Source organism: Canis aureus, chromosome 14 (genome assembly GCF_053574225.1).
Source record: "Canis aureus isolate CA01 chromosome 14, VMU_Caureus_v.1.0, whole genome shotgun sequence".
In the NCBI taxonomy this organism is placed as follows: domain Eukaryota; kingdom Metazoa; phylum Chordata; class Mammalia; order Carnivora; family Canidae; genus Canis; species Canis aureus.
The window spans coordinates 23,556,582-23,576,124 of NC_135624.1; the positions used below are offsets into that span (position 1 = coordinate 23,556,582).

Sequence of the window (19,543 nt, forward strand, 5' to 3'; positions counted from 1 at the left end):
GGATATGCCAGCAAATGAAAAGGAGGATCTGAGAAAGACAGCACAGTATCATATTGATCTCTTCTATCAAACCTCTATTGGGTTTATTAGTTTATCGTTTGTGTTTTCAAACACATCAGCAAAAAAGGAACATTATAAAACTAACAACAGTTGTACTTTTCTTTTTGACTTTGATAAAGTCAACATCATGCCAAGCTTCTGGACAAAACAGACACAAAATAACTAAGCATTTTGTCTAAAAGGCCTCAAACATATAGACATTTAGAAGAACATAGATCAATAAAGAACTTATGATTTTATTTTCTCATCCAGATATTGACTGTTATTTTAAGGCATGAATATGATGAATAATGAACTATGGTGCCTTTCTGCAAATAATCAGATAGTCTTTGTATAGAAGCACTGAAATACTGGAATTGAGATTTATTATTCAGAAAAAAAAATCTATGATGGTACTATTATTAATAACAATCTCAACATTTTCTTTTAAGTCCTGCACGTACATTAACTCACTTAATTGACCAAAAATACTCTGTGAACATCTAGGCATTATTACAATCCCTATGTAACCCTTGGAGGCAGACAGGTTCATAACTTCATTAAAGGGCACACAGCTAGCAAGTGACAAAGCTGGAATGATTTTTTTTTCATTACTGCTGGGTGTGTCAAAATGACCTCAGCATTTCCCAGCAGATTGTAGTTCACTTTGCCTCTGAATGAGAGGGTCAATAATGGAGTCCTTTGTAAATGTCTCATTTTCAAATCTGTGCATCGGAATCTCAAACAGAAGGAGCCCTTTGGAGATAAAGATGATGTACCATCAATAAGGGAAGCTCTTAACCTAGTGGCCATGGATGCTGCACTGAACCTACTGAGGGTCCCTCTCAGCTTACCATTGTGAACAAACATGAGTGGCCCAAAGACCAAAATTAAGCTAACTAATTGGTCAATCCCAGAAATGTAAGTCAATTTCACGAATATTAGCTATCATTTTTGAGAAGTTAGCTGATATTATACCAGATACTCTAAATGATGAACAATCTATTTTGCTACTTAATTTTGGTCTGTCTCACACCTTTTTCCCCCCTTTTTTTGTTTGAAGATAACATTTTTCATATCATAGATCTGGACATATCACTAAAACTGGGCTACTCATATGATGGATTCCATTCACCAGACATTTGAGTGGTCCCCAAATGACCATGTGACATAAGTGAGACGAGTCAACTTTCTTCCCCAGGATTTTTCTAACTGAAGTTGGCTGAAAAGAACTTTCTATTCATTAAATTTATGAGAATATAAACTCATAGCTGGCAGTAACTTTGTTTTTAACCCCATGAGGAGAGTTAGCTTGAAAGAACACAGCTCCTTGTAAAAAGAGGCAAATGTAGAAGTCAGAATAACAATCTAACGGTTTGAATCCACAGATTCCATTGTGGCATTTTGTTTGTTTTGTTTTGTTTTTGTGGCTTGGTTAACTGAAATAAATGTTTCTTGTCTTACACTTCCTGCATCTTGCAATCAAAGTGTTGTGCATAATACACATGTATTATTACTGATTTACACAGAAACCTCTTGAATTAGGTATTATTATTGTTATTTTACAAATGTGAAAAATCACAGCCCAGAGAACTGATGTCATTGGCCCAAAGTTGCACAATTAGCCACTAAGATACAGATGTTGTATTCTAAATTTTTTCACTTCCAAAACATTAGCTAGATGCTACAGCTCTTAGAAAAAATCTTTAATAAAAATAATAAAACACAATTGTTTGTCAACACCTAAGAGGTCTTGACATGAATAACAATAGGGATCCTACACATGTGACAATGTATATATTTTAGCTCATGGCTGGCCAGTTGTTTCTTATAGTTCATCCAGGACTTTTGGCTAGTCATTCTTTCAGTCAAAATTGTTAGTGTAAATATAAAGTCCAGGGAATGGAATAAAATGAAGTAATTATAAAAATTTTCAAATTTTTTGAAGGATATTTTTTACCATGTATATATAATACCATACAATTTTGGATTTGGAGCAAAGAAATAAAAATGTTAATTGAAATGCATCCTGTCTCACAGTATTGTTTGCAGATCAGAAAGACTTGGAAAATTTATGATTATCTACTGATTTTAATGATGTAGTTAGACATATGTGTTTTCAAGCCCTAAAGCACCTTGAGTGTTTTGTCATCTGACAAAACTGGCTAATAGGTATTTTTTATTCTTATATTATACATGTAAATGAAGAAATCAATTTTTTAAAATTATAAGATGAGAAAGCAAGAGACATTCTTGACAATATCACACAAATAGAATAAAAATTTCTTAATATATTTTATCTTCCAGGTGTATCATTTATTAAAGTTTTTTGGAGGGCCCTTATGAATACTCTAAGACTGGGTCTGAGTTTCCTTGTCTCTGAAATGCCCTCTCAAAGATCTTAGGTACTAAGTTGCAAGAGTTAGGGAAACTTGAAGAAATAGAAAATCAGGAAACTGTGGAGTGGGAAAATTCTAGTCCATTTCTGATCGTATTGACTTACTTTGTAATTGATATTTCTCCCATTCATATTACTATTTGTTGAACGTATAACACATGCCAGGTTTCCTGCTAAAAGCTGAACATGCAGTAGTGACATTTGCAAGATAACAGGAGTGACATGTATCAATATGAGAAAGTAACTTTTAAAATTTAAGGTAGCTTCCATACCCATCCTTGTACATGCAGAGACACATAATTGTTCATCTTGATGATACCACTCTTTGTCTTCTGATTGTTCCAGAGTGGACTTTTAATTATGTGAGGGAATGACAGGATGTCATGGGGGCTTCAGAATGTCTGTAAAAGGACCACTTCCTTTTGGGTCATAGAACTAATCTGAAACAGTTTCTGTCATTCGATGTTTGATAAATATCTCATGATGGATAAAAAGAGGTCCCCTAACTAAAAGGACACCATGATGTGAAGGAAACTCCTCATGAAGCAAGGACTATGTGTCCTGGTGACCTAAATTCAACATGAAGCCCAAGGCTGGAGAAGCAAGGTTACTTCCAGCACAGCATGTGATTGCATTTTGAGGAAATTGTGGCTGAATAAGTGAGTATGAAATAAAAGAGTACCCAGGAGAGAGTTCTAGGACAACAACTACAACATGGCGTCTGTGGACAAACATCCATTAGACAGATGGAAGTAATGCTTAAGAGCTACATCCTGGGACAGTAAAGAGATCATGGATGTTAGTGAACTTATTGGAGTTTTTTGGTGGTTTTTTTTTTTTTTTTTATTGTTGATGTTGTTTTCTCTCTGCTTAAGGGCTGGTCCTCTTTGCATGGAACAGACTATACTGCCCAGGCTTTCATGTAATTTGGAGGATAAGGATGGAGTTAGGATGGAAGCCTCAAGAGGAAGAGATGGCATCTTACCATTAATGGTAGAGTGATCAAAGGATTCACTAAAAGTGAAATAAAATAGGAACGATGATGGATGGAACTAGAGAGTATAATGCTAAGCAAAATAAATCAGTCAAAGGAAGACAAATACCATATGATTTCACTCATATGTGGAATTTAAGAAACAAAACAAATGAACAAAGGGCAAAGAGAAAGAGAAAGACAAACCAAGTAAATTCTTAACTATAGAGAACACACTGACGGCTACCAGAGAAGAGGTGGGTGGCAGGGGGTGGAGGGTGGGAGGGGGAGTTGGGTTAAATATGCGACTGGGATTAAGGAGTGCTCTTGTTGTGATGAGCACCAGGTGGTGTATGGAAGTGTTGCATCAACCATATTGTACACCTGAAACTAATATTACACTGTATGTTAATTAACGAATTAAAAACAAAAAAAAAATAAAACAAAAAAGGGAATGAGGACAACCACAAACTAATAAAATTTGGTTTTATTTTAAAATTTTATTTTTAATATAAAATTTGGTTTTATTACATGTTACTAGTAACATGTAAATGTCTATTTATGTGGTTTGTCAGTTAGCTTTCACTTTGCAATGCTACAGGAACGATTTCCAAATCTTGGTGGATCCTAGCAATTAAGTTTTAGGTCTCGCATCCCATTGTCTGTGTAGGTCAGCTGCATCTCTGCTTTAAACTTATTCATTCTGAGATACAAGCTGAAGGGGCACTTCCTATTTGGGCAGTGGTAATCATGTGACAGTTCTTACTGTTTCTGCTTGCATGGCACACAAGTAGCTACCACACACAATTCATTTATTGGACAAAAAGTTAACTGGCCAAGACTGCCTCAGTGGGGTGTTTAGTATGTTCCTACCATGGAGAGTCTCTATAGGTCTCATGGCAAGAGAAGGGGATTCATAATCTTCTTAAAAGAAAGGCAGCAAATAACTGGAATGATGATATACCTTTCTGCATGTGGTTCAACAGAAAAAAATACAACTCTATCTCCATGGTAATGTTGAATGACCTCAGAGCTATCAGGCATGAGCCTTCCGATGATGGTCATCCTAGACATTCCAAATCTCCACTTGTCGTTGCCAGTGTCCATAGTGGTAAGAGAGAATGCCTATCAGTGTGCTTGCCAAAGAAGATGAGGTTTAGTAGAATGAGGATTCTTTACCACTGATAAATAGGTAATAGTGATTCACAAAGGAAATATTGTGGGATAGCTTCTCTTTAGTGGATCAACACCAACTATTCCAACCAGATAATTTTTTTTAGAATATTGCCCATAAAGGGACATAAAATTCATTGCCATATTGCCAGCACCTAGCAAAGTATTTGGTACATTGTTGGTGGTGAACACATTTTTGTTAAAATATATTGAATTGTTCTTAACTCTAACCATCAAAGAAACAGGACTGTAGAAACTCAGTAACTGACATAAACGAGTATTTAATGTTTGGTCAATAAACAAATACAGTGAATGGGGATGAAATATTCTTAATTAACCATACTAAATTTGTTCTGATCATCTTGGTAGATATTCTCCTCATATTTGTCAACATTTCAGAGAATAGTAGCATTATCCAAAGCTATGACAATCATAAAAAGAAAGTGTCAAGGCTTTGAAAATTTCTATATACTCAAAAAAACTTTGCAAAAATTTTCTCTATAAGGTGCAGCATATCAGAAAAATTAAGAGTTTTTATGTTAACAATTATATACACATAAATAATAGTTATATATAACTATTTATAAAAATGTTAATTCTATTCCTTTTAAATCATATTTCCTTTAAAATAGCCTCAGAATCCAAGTTAATTAGCTTTTTACCTTTTGTTATTTTATCTCTCACTGAATAAGAAGTTTTTGTTTGTATCAGATAGAGCATTTGCTAAGATAATTTCACAAAAGTATTTTTTGGAATACTTTTGGTGAACATGTTAGATATTCTAACTACCATCACCTTTGATATCATTCTCTTTAATTTATATAATTCTACTTTTCTTCCAAGGAAATCTATCTAAATCTTTTTTTTTTAACTTATTCTTTATGTCTGTAGAAGTCTTGATCTTTCTTGCTTATTCACTGTCAGAGTCATTTTTTGACTTTTTTTTTTTACACAGAAAAATGATATTTCCTCTACATCAGTAAACCTGTGGCATTAGAAATGCAAAATGGAGGAAATAAGAATACATACAGAAGTAAGGACCTATGGGTTAGTGAGACTCACTCTCTAGCAAAGTGACTCATGTTTGCACATTTGACTCCCTCCTGACTCACAACTGTTTCACAGGACGTCTCATTCAAATTTTTACCCCACTAAAATACTCATTACTTCATGACATATGAATTACTAGGCAAGAATTGTAATCTTCAATGTTTATTCTAGCCAAAGCCACCCACTATATAGGTATCCTAAAATATCACTAATAATGTGATATTTTGCCTAAGGAACTTCTAAACAAGATTTTGACATGCATTTACAAACACACACACACACACACACACACACACACACACACGAAGCTATGGATCACATGATCTCTAATATTCCCCTGTTTATTCATTTATTTATTCACTATTTTATCCTTCAGACCTTTACTATTAGCACAAGATTCTCAAATTCCCTCTGAGATGTTCAACTACAGAGTGCCTGAACATTTGAAATTCCATAGAGTACCTCTATGTGTCTGGTCTAAAGTAAAAGTATTTTTTCCTAACATCACAAAAATTACATCAGAGAAATTTGTTTCTGAGTGCCCAGCCTGCCCTCTTTCATACCTCCTCTTTCCTTTTTGATTGTCTAATTAGGACCCCTGATTCCTTACAAACAGGACCCAGTCTGATTGCTCTCCTCTTTATGTCTTTCTGCTATGTGTGCTTTTGTAGTATATCATTTGATATTTCACTGATATGATTATTTTTTTAAAAAGATTTTATTTATTTATTCACAAGAAAGACACAGAAAGAAGCAGAGACACATGCAGAGGGAGAAAGGAGCCTGATGAAAGACTTGATCCCAGGACTCTGGGATCACCACCTGAGCCAAAGGCAGACGCTCAGTCACTGAGCTCTCCAGGTGTCCCGATATTTCACTGACATTAAGAAAAAATTCAACCATGTACTATTTGTCTCAAGGGTATTTGACCTATCTATTTTGTTCTATGTATCTTAAGTCAAAAACCTTAAAGTATTGTCAGAGAGGTGGGAAAGATTGGTTGGTATGAAGTTCTAAAGGAGAAATTAATCTGCAGTTGGGTTTGAACATAAACTTAGGCTCGTAGGTTTAAGATTCTGGAATGGGGTAATGGGGAATAAAATAGGGCTGCCTAGACAAGGAATCCAAGAGCTAGACAGTGCTAGTTAGAGTTATTTGGACAGTTGAGCTTATTTGAACATGATTCACTTCTCAATAACCTTTTTTTCTTCCCTCTGACCACAGGCTCTGACTCCTAGCTACTTGTTCAGTGGGCCCAAGATACTGATGTCTTATATCTTCCTTCTTTTGTACTATTTTGCCTTCAGCTGGATGACCTGTACCCTTGACACTCTGCCCTTGTCCCCTCTGAAAATCATAACTTCATCTACGGGACAGGCCTTTATGTTTTGTGATTGTTCCAAGTCCTCCAGAAGCTGGGGAAACCCAGGGGGAAGAGCTTACAGACTGCTTAGGTAATGGGTACATATCATGAGGCAGTGGCCTTCCTCTGTTTTAAATGGTAGGATTCCCAGGGAAAAGCAATAGATATCAACTAAATATTGGTGGGATGAGTAAATTGCAAAAGAAAGTACGAATGAGATAAGGTTCCATAAGTAGAACTCAGTAATCTTAGACATGGAGGTGACCTGCTGATCTTGGAGATGTTGGCTGCAGGGAAAGGGTTAATAGTAGAGCAGGAGGTCTGCACCCTGGAGAGATAGTCAAGGATCTTAGCTTAAAAATAATTATTCTTGAATGTTTTCAATGTGAATGCAATATCTTTATGTTTCTGCGCCGATAGTGTTTAAAGAGTAGAATCAGTTCATCTTCTATTGGCAGTGTCCATCTGGTTCAGTTTCTGATCAATGCAGAAATTACCACCCACAAGGGAACCTGACACACTGTCCTTCCTCCCTTCTTTAGCATCTCTAGTGACAGACAACTTTTTTGGGGTACCGTTTCCCATCTCAGGCTATGCCTCATATGAAAATAGTCTTTTACATGTTGTACTGAAAATTACAACTTGGAAAGCACCAGCATGGTAGGTGCCTTAGAGAAGGCTTCCTGTTTTATTTAGCCTTGCCAATTCCAAAGTTGAAGTCTTGCAACTTTGATTTTTATATTTTATGTCTTTTATTCTCATCTAAATGATATGATGAGAGAGCCGGACCATTATTGTAGATGTTGAAATTGTAATACATCAAAAGGAATAAAAACCAAAACTTCGGTTCATTTTCTTTACATCAATTACAGCAATTAATGTGAACAGCTTACCATCTTATCAACTAGACTGTAGCACCATAACTAGTGTGTATGCATATAAAAGTTCCAGTTTCACAGGACTGTGGTTGTATTTGATTATAAGTCACCATATTTTGCTTATCTAGAAGTCATGATTTATTTATAATTTTGTGAAAGAAAGCAAAAAAGATTACATTATGCCCTATTCAATTTGGGATCTAGGTGCATTGGATTTTTAAAATACTGGAAAGTTCTGGGTGACATTTAGGGCAGTTCTCTCTATGCAGATGGTTCAAATATTCAGAAGCTCTTTCCACTTCAGAACAAAATAGCCCTTAGGATTAAAAGCAAAAATGAAAACAAAAATAGAACTCTGTTCTTTCTTTTAACCACTAATCAACTACTGAGCATCTTTGGGGGTGATCCCCCTTTTTTGGTAACTTATAGGCTGAAAAAAAATTGATTTTCATTTCCAGACTGCTTTGCATCAGAGTTCCAGTTGCTTTGTATTGATTAATAGGACATATCTGGGAGAGTCCTGGATGTGTCCAGCCCATCGTCACCAATCCTCTGTGGGTTTGCTCTGACAGCTTCCATGTGGGCTCCAGAGAAGGGGTGGATTGTCAAAGGATTATAAGTATGAGCCTTGGGTGGGGCCCAAGTCTTCCAGATGTGACTCCTTTCATATTTTTAATGTGAATTTAGGGAACTACCCTCCTTTCTGACGGAGATAACGAGTGTCTTTGGCCTCATTGCATATTCAGAAAAATGTGGTCATTTGAGCAGAAATGTCTAAAAACAGCTCTGTTCACCTAGCTTATGGCTAATAAGCATGATAAGATCCCTTCTCTCTGGTCAACTGGACTTCTGGGCCATGCCTGACCACTTAATTTCTTAATACTAAGGATTTGGCTCCATCTTTACCTATCTTTTATGAGACTTCTGACTGAATAAGAAAATTATCTGAGGAAGTAAATTATCAAATGAGTCAATGTGTGTCTGACCAGAATTTCCTCTTTCTGTTGGCTTCCCCTACATCTGTCATGTTCAGGCTTAGTGGTGGTAGAAAGTAGTTCAAACTAAATTCCTGTGGTCACTCTTTCCATTTTCAGGCAATGGGTCACTCACTGTGCATGGCAATTAGCCAGGTATTTTTCTTCTCTTTCTATGTCATTTAAGTGTACTCCTTTTTTTTTTTTAAGATTATTTATTTATTCATAACAGACAGAGAAGAGAGAGAGAGAGAGGCAGAGACACAGGCAGAGGGAGAAGCAGGCTCCATGCAGGGAGCCCGACGTGGGACTCGATCCCAGGTCTCCAGGATCAGGCCCTGGGACGAAGGCGGCATTAAACCGCTGAACCACCCAGGCTGCCCAAGTGTACTCCTTCTAAGGCACATTTCCTACCCCAAGGGGAAAACAAACATATAAAGGAATCTTTAGCCACTTGCTAATTGCTGTGGTACTTGAATTCAGTGGAGAACTTGGTGGAATGAGGGAAAAACTTACTAAGGGCCAGTAGAATCCTATCTAGTCCTTTCTATAACTAGCTTTGAAATATGGTATATAAAAATTCCATAAAAAAAAGACCCCATATAGCACCAATGAATAGAAACAATAGATAAGGGATCCCTGGGTGGCGCAGCGGTTTGGCACCTGCCTTTGGCCCAGGGCGCGATCCTGGAGACCCGGGATCGAATCCCACGTCGGGCTCCCGGTGCATGGAGCCTGCTTCTCCCTCTGCCTGTGTCTCTGCCTCTCTCTCTCTCTGTGACTATCATAAATAAATAAATTAAAAAAAAAGAAACAATAGATAAACCAATATCTTCTTCTCATTATTTCATGTGAAGTATTTTAAATATTTTGGAGTATGTTAGGGTATTCAGTCTTTGGATCCAAAGGAATAAATCTGACTTTATTTTAAACGAGCTTTTAATATATACATCTCAATGACAATATACTTTTTCAAAGGCTATAAGCTAGTGTCAACTATACTTCCATTGCTTAAGAAACAGAGCTCCTCTTTTTGTGTCAATCGGTAGATTTCATCTTTTCTCCTAATCAAACACATCTGAAGTGGAGGATCCCCCTCCTTCCTCCACCAGCCCATGGCTCATTATGGCAATGAGTCTCGAATGGACGTGGCAGCAAAGCAGACACTCCTTAGAGGGATGTCACTTGGAGTGACACAGAGATATCTATGTTGGAGTTATGGGAAGGTGTTTATTGCCGTATTTTGTATGATCTAGAATGTTTAGAGATGATCAAAATGTTCATTACTAAGGATGTGACTAAGCAAATTACAAAACATCTATAGAATTCTAGAAATTATTGGTACTACTTTTCTACTACTGAAATGATGCCTATATTGGTGCTTTTAGTATTATGAAAGAAAGGCTAATAATACAAGGCAGGATATAGAAATAGATATCAAATAAAGAGACTTTAATATTGTCAGCCTGATGTCACCTAGATAAACACAAAATAATAGGTATAAAGCTGGAAAGAAATGTTACAGAAATGATGACAGTAATTCCCTGTGTTCACTGGGATTATAGATGGATTTCCACTTTTTCATGCTTTTCTTTGTCTAATTATCTGTAATGAGCTGCCATTGTTTTGATAGTGGAATAGTACTAAAAATGGAATAAAACAAAACAAAAGAGTGCTTGAGTCAGAACTGGAGCTCACATATTCTAAGTAAAAAAGCTAGATATCGGGAGTTTTCTCCTCGCTTTGAGTAAACTGGGCCATTCACCAATAACAGGCACCCTTGAGCCCTTATAGCTTCTTGAATTGTTTCCACCACTCCTTTCTATTAAGCTTCTCCTTCAAAGTCAAGTAGACACAGCTCTGCTTTCAGTTCAATTTACTTTCATTCCTATATATGAGAAGAGCTCTCTTACTGGAAGGAGGTTTTCAGAAGTCTATGGGTGTCCTTCATGTTCTCACAGTCTCATCTTGAGCTTTTTAGACATTGCCTATTCATTGCGTGGGGCAGAATGCTTAAAGATAGCTTTGTCTCCTTGTTCCCATTGGTTGGCAGATGCCTCTGAAAAAAGACAGAAAAGCCCATCCACTCTTGGACCGTAAGCTAGCCATTCATGTATTGAAGTCACTGGAGGCTGATGTAATGATAGCAACCATTCATGTTGGCAGACAAGAGAACTCTGTATGTGATACAGAAGACTGGGGTGATTTTAACTGGCCATTCCTCACATGGAATCATTGTTGTAGGGCTCTGATTCGCTGGGCATTGACAGATTTTGAAGGGGGCGTGAGGTGGTCTGAGCTAGCACAATGCTTCCAGAGGGTGTCTCCTTCCTCCTTCAGTCTGGTAAGTAAAACTTCAATTTCTAATTGCATTGGCCTTTGGAATTCAGTGGCCAAAATATGGGGAAGATTGTGAAAATTAGTTATAATAAAAAACTTGTCAACTTGTTGATAAACCATTATGGTATTTTTTTAAGCCCTGAGGTTAATAACCCCAAACTTGTTTTTTTTTTTTTCCCCCATATTAAATTAAAACCAATGTTAAAGAAAAGGCTACTTGCAAAAATGTGAGTACTGGGCACTGTTCTGTGCCTCAGGATTAAAGGCATACAATGTGGTGATTAAAAACATGCTGACTCTAGAAATTTGGGGCTTAATTAATGAGTTAATGATGGGAATAGAGCTTTTTTTCTTTAGAATTTAAAATTCCAATTATAAGCAGTTGTGATTTGGGGAGTTCATCCACAAAGGATCTCAAACAGGTTGTTATTGAATGACTGATTTATAATAATACCTGGGACCTGATGGCTGGTCAAAGAGGTAACAGGAACCTGGGATTTCATTAATATTTCTATGGGAGAGCTTAAAGCATACACTGCTTTTTTTGAAGGTAATTTTCCAGAGATTCATTTAGCAAATCTGTCATCAACAAAGTATAAAGGAAATTTGAATATTTATTAGACAATGCATTCAGCATGTGAGCCAAAGCATGAATGGTCTCAAGCAGCACCTGTCTGAGAAATTCTTCTCTCAAAGATTGGAAAATTTCTTTTTTTAAATTTTGGTTCCAGCATAGTTAGCATACATACCTATTAGTTTCACGTGTGCAATATAGTAATTCAGCAATTCTGTACATGACTCAGTGCTCATCTCGATAAGTGTACTCTTAATCCCCATTACCTGTTTCACACACATCCCACCTCCCCACCTCCCCTCTGGGACCATCAATTTGTTCTCTAGAGTTAAGAGTCTGTTTCTTGTTTTTTTTCTCTCTCTCTCCTTTACTCATTTGTTTTGTTTCTTGAATTCTACACATGAGTGAAATCATACAATATTGTATTTGTCTTTCTCCGACTGGCTTATTTCACTTAGCATTATACTCTCTAGCTCCATCCATGTAATTGCAATGGCAAGATTTAATTTTTGATGACTGAGTAATATTCCATTTTATATATGTATATAATATATATAATACATATTTGGCTATTGTAAGTGCTGCTATAATGTAGGGCTACATGTATCCCTTTGAATTAGTGTTTTTGTTTTTTTTTTTTTTTGGGGGGGGCAAATACCCAGTAGTGTGCTGACTAGATTGTAGGGTAGTTCTATTTCTAACTTTTTGAGGAACTCCCATACCGTTTTCCATAGTGGCTGCACCAATTTGTATTCCTATCAACGGTGCAGGAGTGTTTCTTTTTTTCCACATCCTTGCCAACACTTGTTACTCATGTTATTGATTTTAGTCATTCTAACAAGTGAGGGGTGATATTTCATTATAGTTTTTATTTGCATTTCTCTGATTATGAGATGATTTAAAGATGTTGAGCATCTTTTCATGTGTCTCTTGGCCATCTGGATGTCTTAAAGATGGGGAAAGTCCAGATATTTTGTAGTCTGTATTTTGTAGGCAGTACCTGAACTGAATTAGGACAATTTTTTGAGATTATGTTATGTTTTAAGCTTCACTAATTTTTGTTTTGTTTTCTTTTCTTTTCCTGAAAGTAGATTTTGTTGCCTTGCCTAAATGAATATAATAATGTGGCTGGCAGATAATGGGAGTTGATTTGAGTAACTAGGGGCAGTCATTTCCTCTGCTTCTGACTTCAAGTGATATTTGGATTCCCATTCCAATCCCTCTGTAGTAGGAAGGAACAATGGAGGCAATTAAAACAAAAACTCTAAGAAAATACAATTGAAAATAAAAAAAGCAAAGAAAATGTCAATCATTTCCCATCCATTCTTAAAATATATATGCAGAGTGGGGGCAAGGGTTGGGCTATATGTCAGACACTAAATCTGGGTGCTAAGGTTATTGCAATGTATCAAACAAAGCCTCTTACTGTTCCCAGGATGTTTCCAATTAGGCAGTAGAGAAGAACATTCAGATATAAATATAACGATCTAACGATCTAATTACAGTTTGGATAAGAGATAGTACCATGAGATGTGTAGTTGTGCGTTGGTCAGGATGCTTTTAGCTAAAAATGACAGAAACTCAATTCAAACTGATCAAAGGATAAAAGAAAATTTTTTGGCTTACAAACCTAGAAAATCTGAAGGCAGGCTGGCTGAATCCAAGAGCTCAAATTACATGGCTGGAACTTAACTTGGGTCCATTTCTGCCATGATTACCTTGTGGAGAAGATCCTGAACTCTCCTTCCCCCATGCTAATGCCTCAATTCATATCCTCACAATTCTTAAGTCCAACAGAAAGAGAACTACTTTGTTTCCCATGCCTTGTTTTTTTTTTTTTTTTTTAATTGTATATATTTATTTAGAGAGAGAAAGAGCACAAGCTGGAGGGGCAGAGGGAGAGGGAGACAGAGAATCTTAAGCACAATCCACACTGAGCATGGAAACCTTTGCAGGGTTCTATCTCATGACCCTGAGATCACCACCTGAGCCGAAACCAAGGGCCTGCTGCTTAACGGACTGTGCCACACCGGCTTCCCTGTTCCCCTTCTTCTGAAATGGAGAATTAAGAATCTTTGGTTCTGATTGGCCAAACCTCAAACACTCATACTTTGAAGTCAGAATAAGATCAGCTCTATCCTAACAATATAGGCTAAGAGTAGGACTATGTTTTTCCTTAAAGAAAATCAAGATGATATTATCAGAAATGGGGGAAATGGTCATTGCACAGGAAAACCATAATAGCTGTCACCACACAGAGGACTAAGAGACATTAATTGGGATTTTCCTCCTGCTAATGAAAAAAATTTAAGAAATCTTTGCTAACTGCACCTCTGAGAAGGCTGATGAAAGAAGGGAACTGCTACTTTGGGCTGAAATATTAACCATGTAGGAAGATCTAGTGGTGAAAGAATTTTGACTATTTCCCTTTGGGAAGGCAGAAGGCTTTTCATTTATTGTTTCTCTAGTATCCATGGTGTCGGCCATTGTACAAAGCTCCTTAGGTGAGGATGAAAAGTGAAGTTAGAGTCTGATGTGCTCTCTACCTTAGATAACTAGATTTAATTCCTCAAGGAAAAATTAAGAAGAGAATGACTCTAAGGAGAAGCACGTCTCTAGAAGAATGAGTGGTAGGTAAAAAAGTAAGTTGCAGACTAGTGCAAACAAGTTTAGTATTTTAAAAAAATATTTTATTTATTTATTCATGAGAAAGAGAGAGAGAGAGGGGCAGAGATACAAGCAGAGGGAGAAGCAGGCTTCCTGCAAGGAGCCCAATATGGGACTCGATCCCAGATCTGAGGATCAAGCTCTGAGACGCTCAACCGCTGAGCCACCTGGGCTTCCCAAAACAAATTTAGTATTAATCAACCACATATTTTATTTAAAATAAACAAGACTTCACAGGGAAACATAATGAGGTCAGATCTGGTCTTAAGAGGACTGTGGAAAGGACAAAAGTTCTCTAACTTATGCAGTTAGTCACGTGTTCTCAGAGATAGATTCTGATGTCTACCACTCACCTTTAATTTACCTTGAATTCCGTTACCTTCCAGTTCAGGTATCAATTAGGACTAAAGCATGTATATCCTCTACATTGACATGGCCATTTATAGGTTGCGATCCCTAGAAATAAAATCTGATGCATTCCTGTCGCTCTTTCCTTAGTATCCTTTTCTGTCATTTAGGCTCAAATTCCAAACATCAGTGAAGGTGAGCCTGTGTAGCGTCCTAATCCTAGTACCAGACTGGCCATATCCATAATCTATAGTCCAGAGCATCTGCCCAATTTCCCTCCTCTCAACTTCTGCCTTGTTTCTAGCTCTTTCTAAATCTAAACCATGTTCTAAATTCTAGCTCCTCCCATGAGTTGAGTCTTGTCTTAAATCCATGACAGATAAGTGTACAAAATGGGTTAGAGCATGGGAATGAATTTCCCAAAATGACATGTGTGGTAGACAGAATAATACTTTCCCCACGCCGACTGGCCAAAAATGCCCATGCCCTAATCTCCAGAAATTGTGAATATCTTGCTTTACGTGGTGAAAGGAACTGTGCAGGTACAATCAAAGTTACAGACCCAAAGGGAGGAAGAGTATCCTGGATTATCTCAGTGCATACAATATAATCACATGAGCCCTTTAAAGCAGAGAAGTTTCTCTGGTTTGAGTAAAAAGGATGCAGCAAAAATCTGAGAGATTCCATGTGTGAGAAGGCATCATTATTGCCTCTAAGACTGAAGGGAGGCTTCTAGGAGCAAAATGTGCTCCCTCAGCTAACAGTGAGCAAGAAAATGGTGCCTCAGTCCTACAACTATTAGGAACTGTATTCTGCTGGCAACGTAAAGGAGCTTGGAAACAGATTCTTCCTAGAGCTTTCTAACTGGAGTGAAGCAGAATGACACTTGGGTTTCAGTTTTGTGAAACCCAGAACAGAGAGACCAGGCAAGCAAACTTGGACTTCTGATCTACAGAACTGTGAAATAATAAATTTATGTTGCTTTAAGCATTAAATCAGTGGAGTTTTTTTTTTTTTTCAGACATAGCAGCAATCAAAAACCAATACAATATGCTTCTAGATAAAGAGGAAAAGTATGAATTAGAAGGGTGTGAAATCATGGTGTCAAAAGTGGGTTAATTTCAAATGGAAGAGTTTTCTAGTGATGGTATGTATGGTTCTGACTTTAGTTGTATCTTGTTAAAAAAATGAGTAATTGTCCATCAAGCTGGATAATGCTGAGCAAAATTCTTTCTTATAAGGTCCAAGTCAATATCTAAGTTACAAGCATAGTTTGTGATAAGATAAAGAGACTGTGAAAAGTAATAAGTGGAAGGTATAAAACTAGTCACACGAGTAATCATCAGTCCTGCGGGCATATGCCTAGTCCTTGAGTCATAAATAAATCTTTTATGATTTGAATCCAAGTCTGTTTTTGGAAGGCTCTCTTTTATGTCAAATCTCATCATATGTGTTGGGAAAAAGTTTAAAAAATAAGAATGGTTCTATATTAAATGGAAATAAAGCAATTGACAGACTTTAAAATTCTTTTTGGTTGTTTGGGCTCCAAAAAAATGACCTTCTATCATGTTTTATGTTCCTTATGATATGGAGGATGGCTCCATCATCTGTACTGAGAAGGATTCATGAATAGAATCTCAAGATTTTGCAAGCAGTGTACCCCAGGATGAACATGAAATAGGTCTGCCAAAAAAAGGATTTGCTTTAACCACCTTCACATGAACTAGACATTTCTATCTGCAAAGGATGTTTATATTCACGTTGGGCTGTTTCCAAAGTTTTACTTGGGTTATCTCTTTTGGATATAGGCCTTCACCTAGAGAGAGGTATCTCTTTCCTCTTTAAGAAGGAATAAAAATTCTTGCAACATGGAGAGAAGAAAATCACCAATGAAACTCCCTGCATTTTTAATGACGCATCACAATCTCCAGCCAACCACCATATCAGGACTGGAAATGAAGAAAGTATGTCATGTTTAAGATAAATCAACAGGTAATGTTAGCCTCTAGGGAATAACAACCAAAACATGTCCAAATTTTAGAAGTCAGGAAAGCTCAGCTATTAAGTTCAAAAGATTCTTCAGGTATGTAGATAATACCAAAGGAGACAGGAAATTTCAGTTTATTTGGAGTATCCTTGATCTGATAGGAATTTTCTCAAGAGGTTATGACTATCAAGGAATGCAGGCAGGCTTTTCTCTTCTAAGACTGTTGACAAATGCTCTTCCTCACAGACCAAACATCTAGGAGAAGTTGCTCAAGGTGTGACCAATTATCTAATCCTTTGGAAATTCATTTTTTTCCATACAAAGTTATCTTTTAAATCTTACGCACTCAGGGGCACCTGGGTGGCTCAGTTGGTTAAGTGTCTGCCTTCAGCTCAGGTCATGGTCCCAGGGTCCTGGAATCGAGCCCAGCATCAGTCTCCCTGCTCTGTGGGGAGCTGCTTCTCCCTCTTCCATCTGCCTGCTGCTCCCCCTGCTTGTGATCTCTTTTTCCCTGTCAAATAAATAAATAAAATCTTAAAAATAAATAAATCTTATGTACTCAAATTTATCAAACTTCTCTTTAGGAGAATCCAGATTTTGGTCATACTAGACCATTTTTTCTAGTTCCCAGATTATAAAGGAAGCCATTCACATTTTATCTGAGTATTTATGTAGCGTTTAGTTTTGCATTCAAATATCTAAGCCATTTTTAATTTATTTGGTTATATAATATGAAAGATAGATACAATTTTATGTTTGTATTTATGGGTAACCAGTTGTCTGGTTTTTAAAAGTTTTTTTTTGTTGTTGTTGTTTTTCCTCATTGCTTTGAAATACCCTCTTTATCACATACTAAATTTCCACATTCATTTTTATTCTTTCTGGATTTTACATTCCATTTTATTGGTCTCCCTCTTTATTTGTGTACCAGTATTATACTTTTTGTTGAACAAAGAGGCTTTATATTATGTTTTAATGATCTGCAAAGATCAACTCTCCCCCCCCATTACCCCTCATTTTAAAGGGTTTCCTTGCTAATTTCACTTTTTCTTTTACTCTTTAATTCTTTCAACTGAATGCTATAATCAATTTGTCTTGCTCCAGGGAGAATAAGGGAGTATATTATCATCATTGGGATCAAACAATTAACACAAGGAGAATTGACATCTTTATTATATTGAGTCATCCTAACCAAAAATATGGAATGTTGTCCCATTTATTCAGTTTACTTCTATGTCTTTAAGTGTCTCTGTGTAGGTGTTCTACTCTTCTTTTTAAGTTCGTGCATGTGTTCTATTTCATTTTATTTTATTCTGCTATTGAAAATTGACTCTGTCCCTCCATTATTTCCTCCATCTGATTATGTTTGTATACATGTAAGTTACTTCTTTGGGCAAATTTTGTACCCTGCATTTTGCTAAGTTGTCTTGTTCGTGATAGCTATTATATTTTTCAAGGTTTTCCAGGTCTATAATTTTGTGATATATAATAAGGATTGGTTTAGCTTTCCTTTTTTTTTTTTTTTTTTTTTTTGGTTTAGCTTTCCTTTTGCCTCTATTTGCAATTTAGCCTCTGACCACATTAGCTAATTCCTCTAATACAACATTATGTAGTAGAGGAGATGATGGGCATTTTGGGCTTGTTCCATGGTATCTTGTGCTTTCATATCTTCTGCTTTCATGCGGACACAGCTTTGGAGGCAGCATGGTGAAACCAAAGGAGTACAATCATTGGGGTCAAACAGCCATGGCTTTGAATTACGCTTTTATCATTTCTTGGCTGTGCTACTTTAGCCAAAGAGCTTAACCTGTATGAGTTTTAGCTTTCTCATCATAAAATAAGAATGGTAGCTTAGGTCCTCATTTCCATTACGGACATTTATTGCAATGATCAAGTAGTGACTGACCTGTGGTAAGACTCAATTTTCTTCTTCTAATTTTAGACTCGCTCTAAATGAGCACTCTATCACCTAAGGATTCCTCAATAATGCAAGAAGTAGAAGACCCTAGACAAAAACAAACTGCAGCACTCACAGTCACTGAGACTGGCATATGGTGCAAATGGAGATCAAACAACCTGAGCTGAAATTTCTGGGTAGCAGGGAGACAATTGCTTCAAGCAGCCAGTAAGGGCATCCAATTTAAGTCTAGCCGTTCTCTGTGCAGCGCCCTCTGGTGGTTAGGATATATTGTAGTTTAAAAAGCTGGATCATGAAACTGAATGTTAATAAATAGTCAAAAATAAATAAATAAATAAATAAATAGTCAATATTTAGTCATCACTTTCCATGTTCCAGGCCCTTTTCCAAATAACTTAAATCTATTCTATGATTTAATTCTAACAAAATCCTATGGAGATATGCATATATTTGCCCTTTCTACGAAGGAGGACATTAATACTTACAGAGGTTAATTAACTTAACCCAGATCACATTGCTAATTATGGGGATGCTGGGATTCTATATTAAATGTTTGGTTCTTATCTGCTACATATATCTACAGTTATAAATAAATGTGTAGAATATGAGCAAAACATTGACTTATGAGGACCTTAGAGATCATCTGGTGCTCACCCATATTTCATGAATAAATGAAAGCCCAGAAGGAGAGGTACAAAGTTACCTACTGAACAATCTGAGCTGAATTCCTGGGTCCCCGGGCTCTAATTTTTGTTCTTCTGATTGCACAAAAGCTGCCTGGCCTTATTTGATTTAATTTGCCTCTCTTGTGATTGTGTGACATTTCCCCAGGATAGTAAGACAGCCCTACCTATCCTTAGA

General features: G+C 36.7%; 1 protein-coding gene across 26 annotated transcripts in view; it reads left to right on the top strand.

Moving 5' to 3' along the window:
- Positions 1-4,467: 4,467 nt before the first annotated feature.
- Positions 4,468-19,543, top strand: part of LOC144283253 (uncharacterized) — a 106,668-nt gene continuing 91,592 nt past the window's right edge. For 12 of the 26 annotated variants that reach the window (XR_013351688.1, XR_013351686.1, XR_013351698.1 and 9 more), the window contains exons 1-2: positions 4,468-4,602; positions 11,093-11,192. Coding sequence is in view for 2 of the 26 variants with exons in the window: in XM_077847095.1 (XP_077703221.1) it covers positions 6,900-7,087; positions 11,093-11,192 (288 nt within the window). In the remaining 24 variants the exon portion in view is untranslated. Of the gene's footprint in view, positions 4,603-6,857; positions 7,088-11,092; positions 11,193-16,585; positions 16,770-18,706; positions 19,026-19,543 lie in introns of those variants that run through there. The other 14 variants (XR_013351685.1, XR_013351690.1, XR_013351694.1 and 11 more) reach the window with 10 other exon arrangements.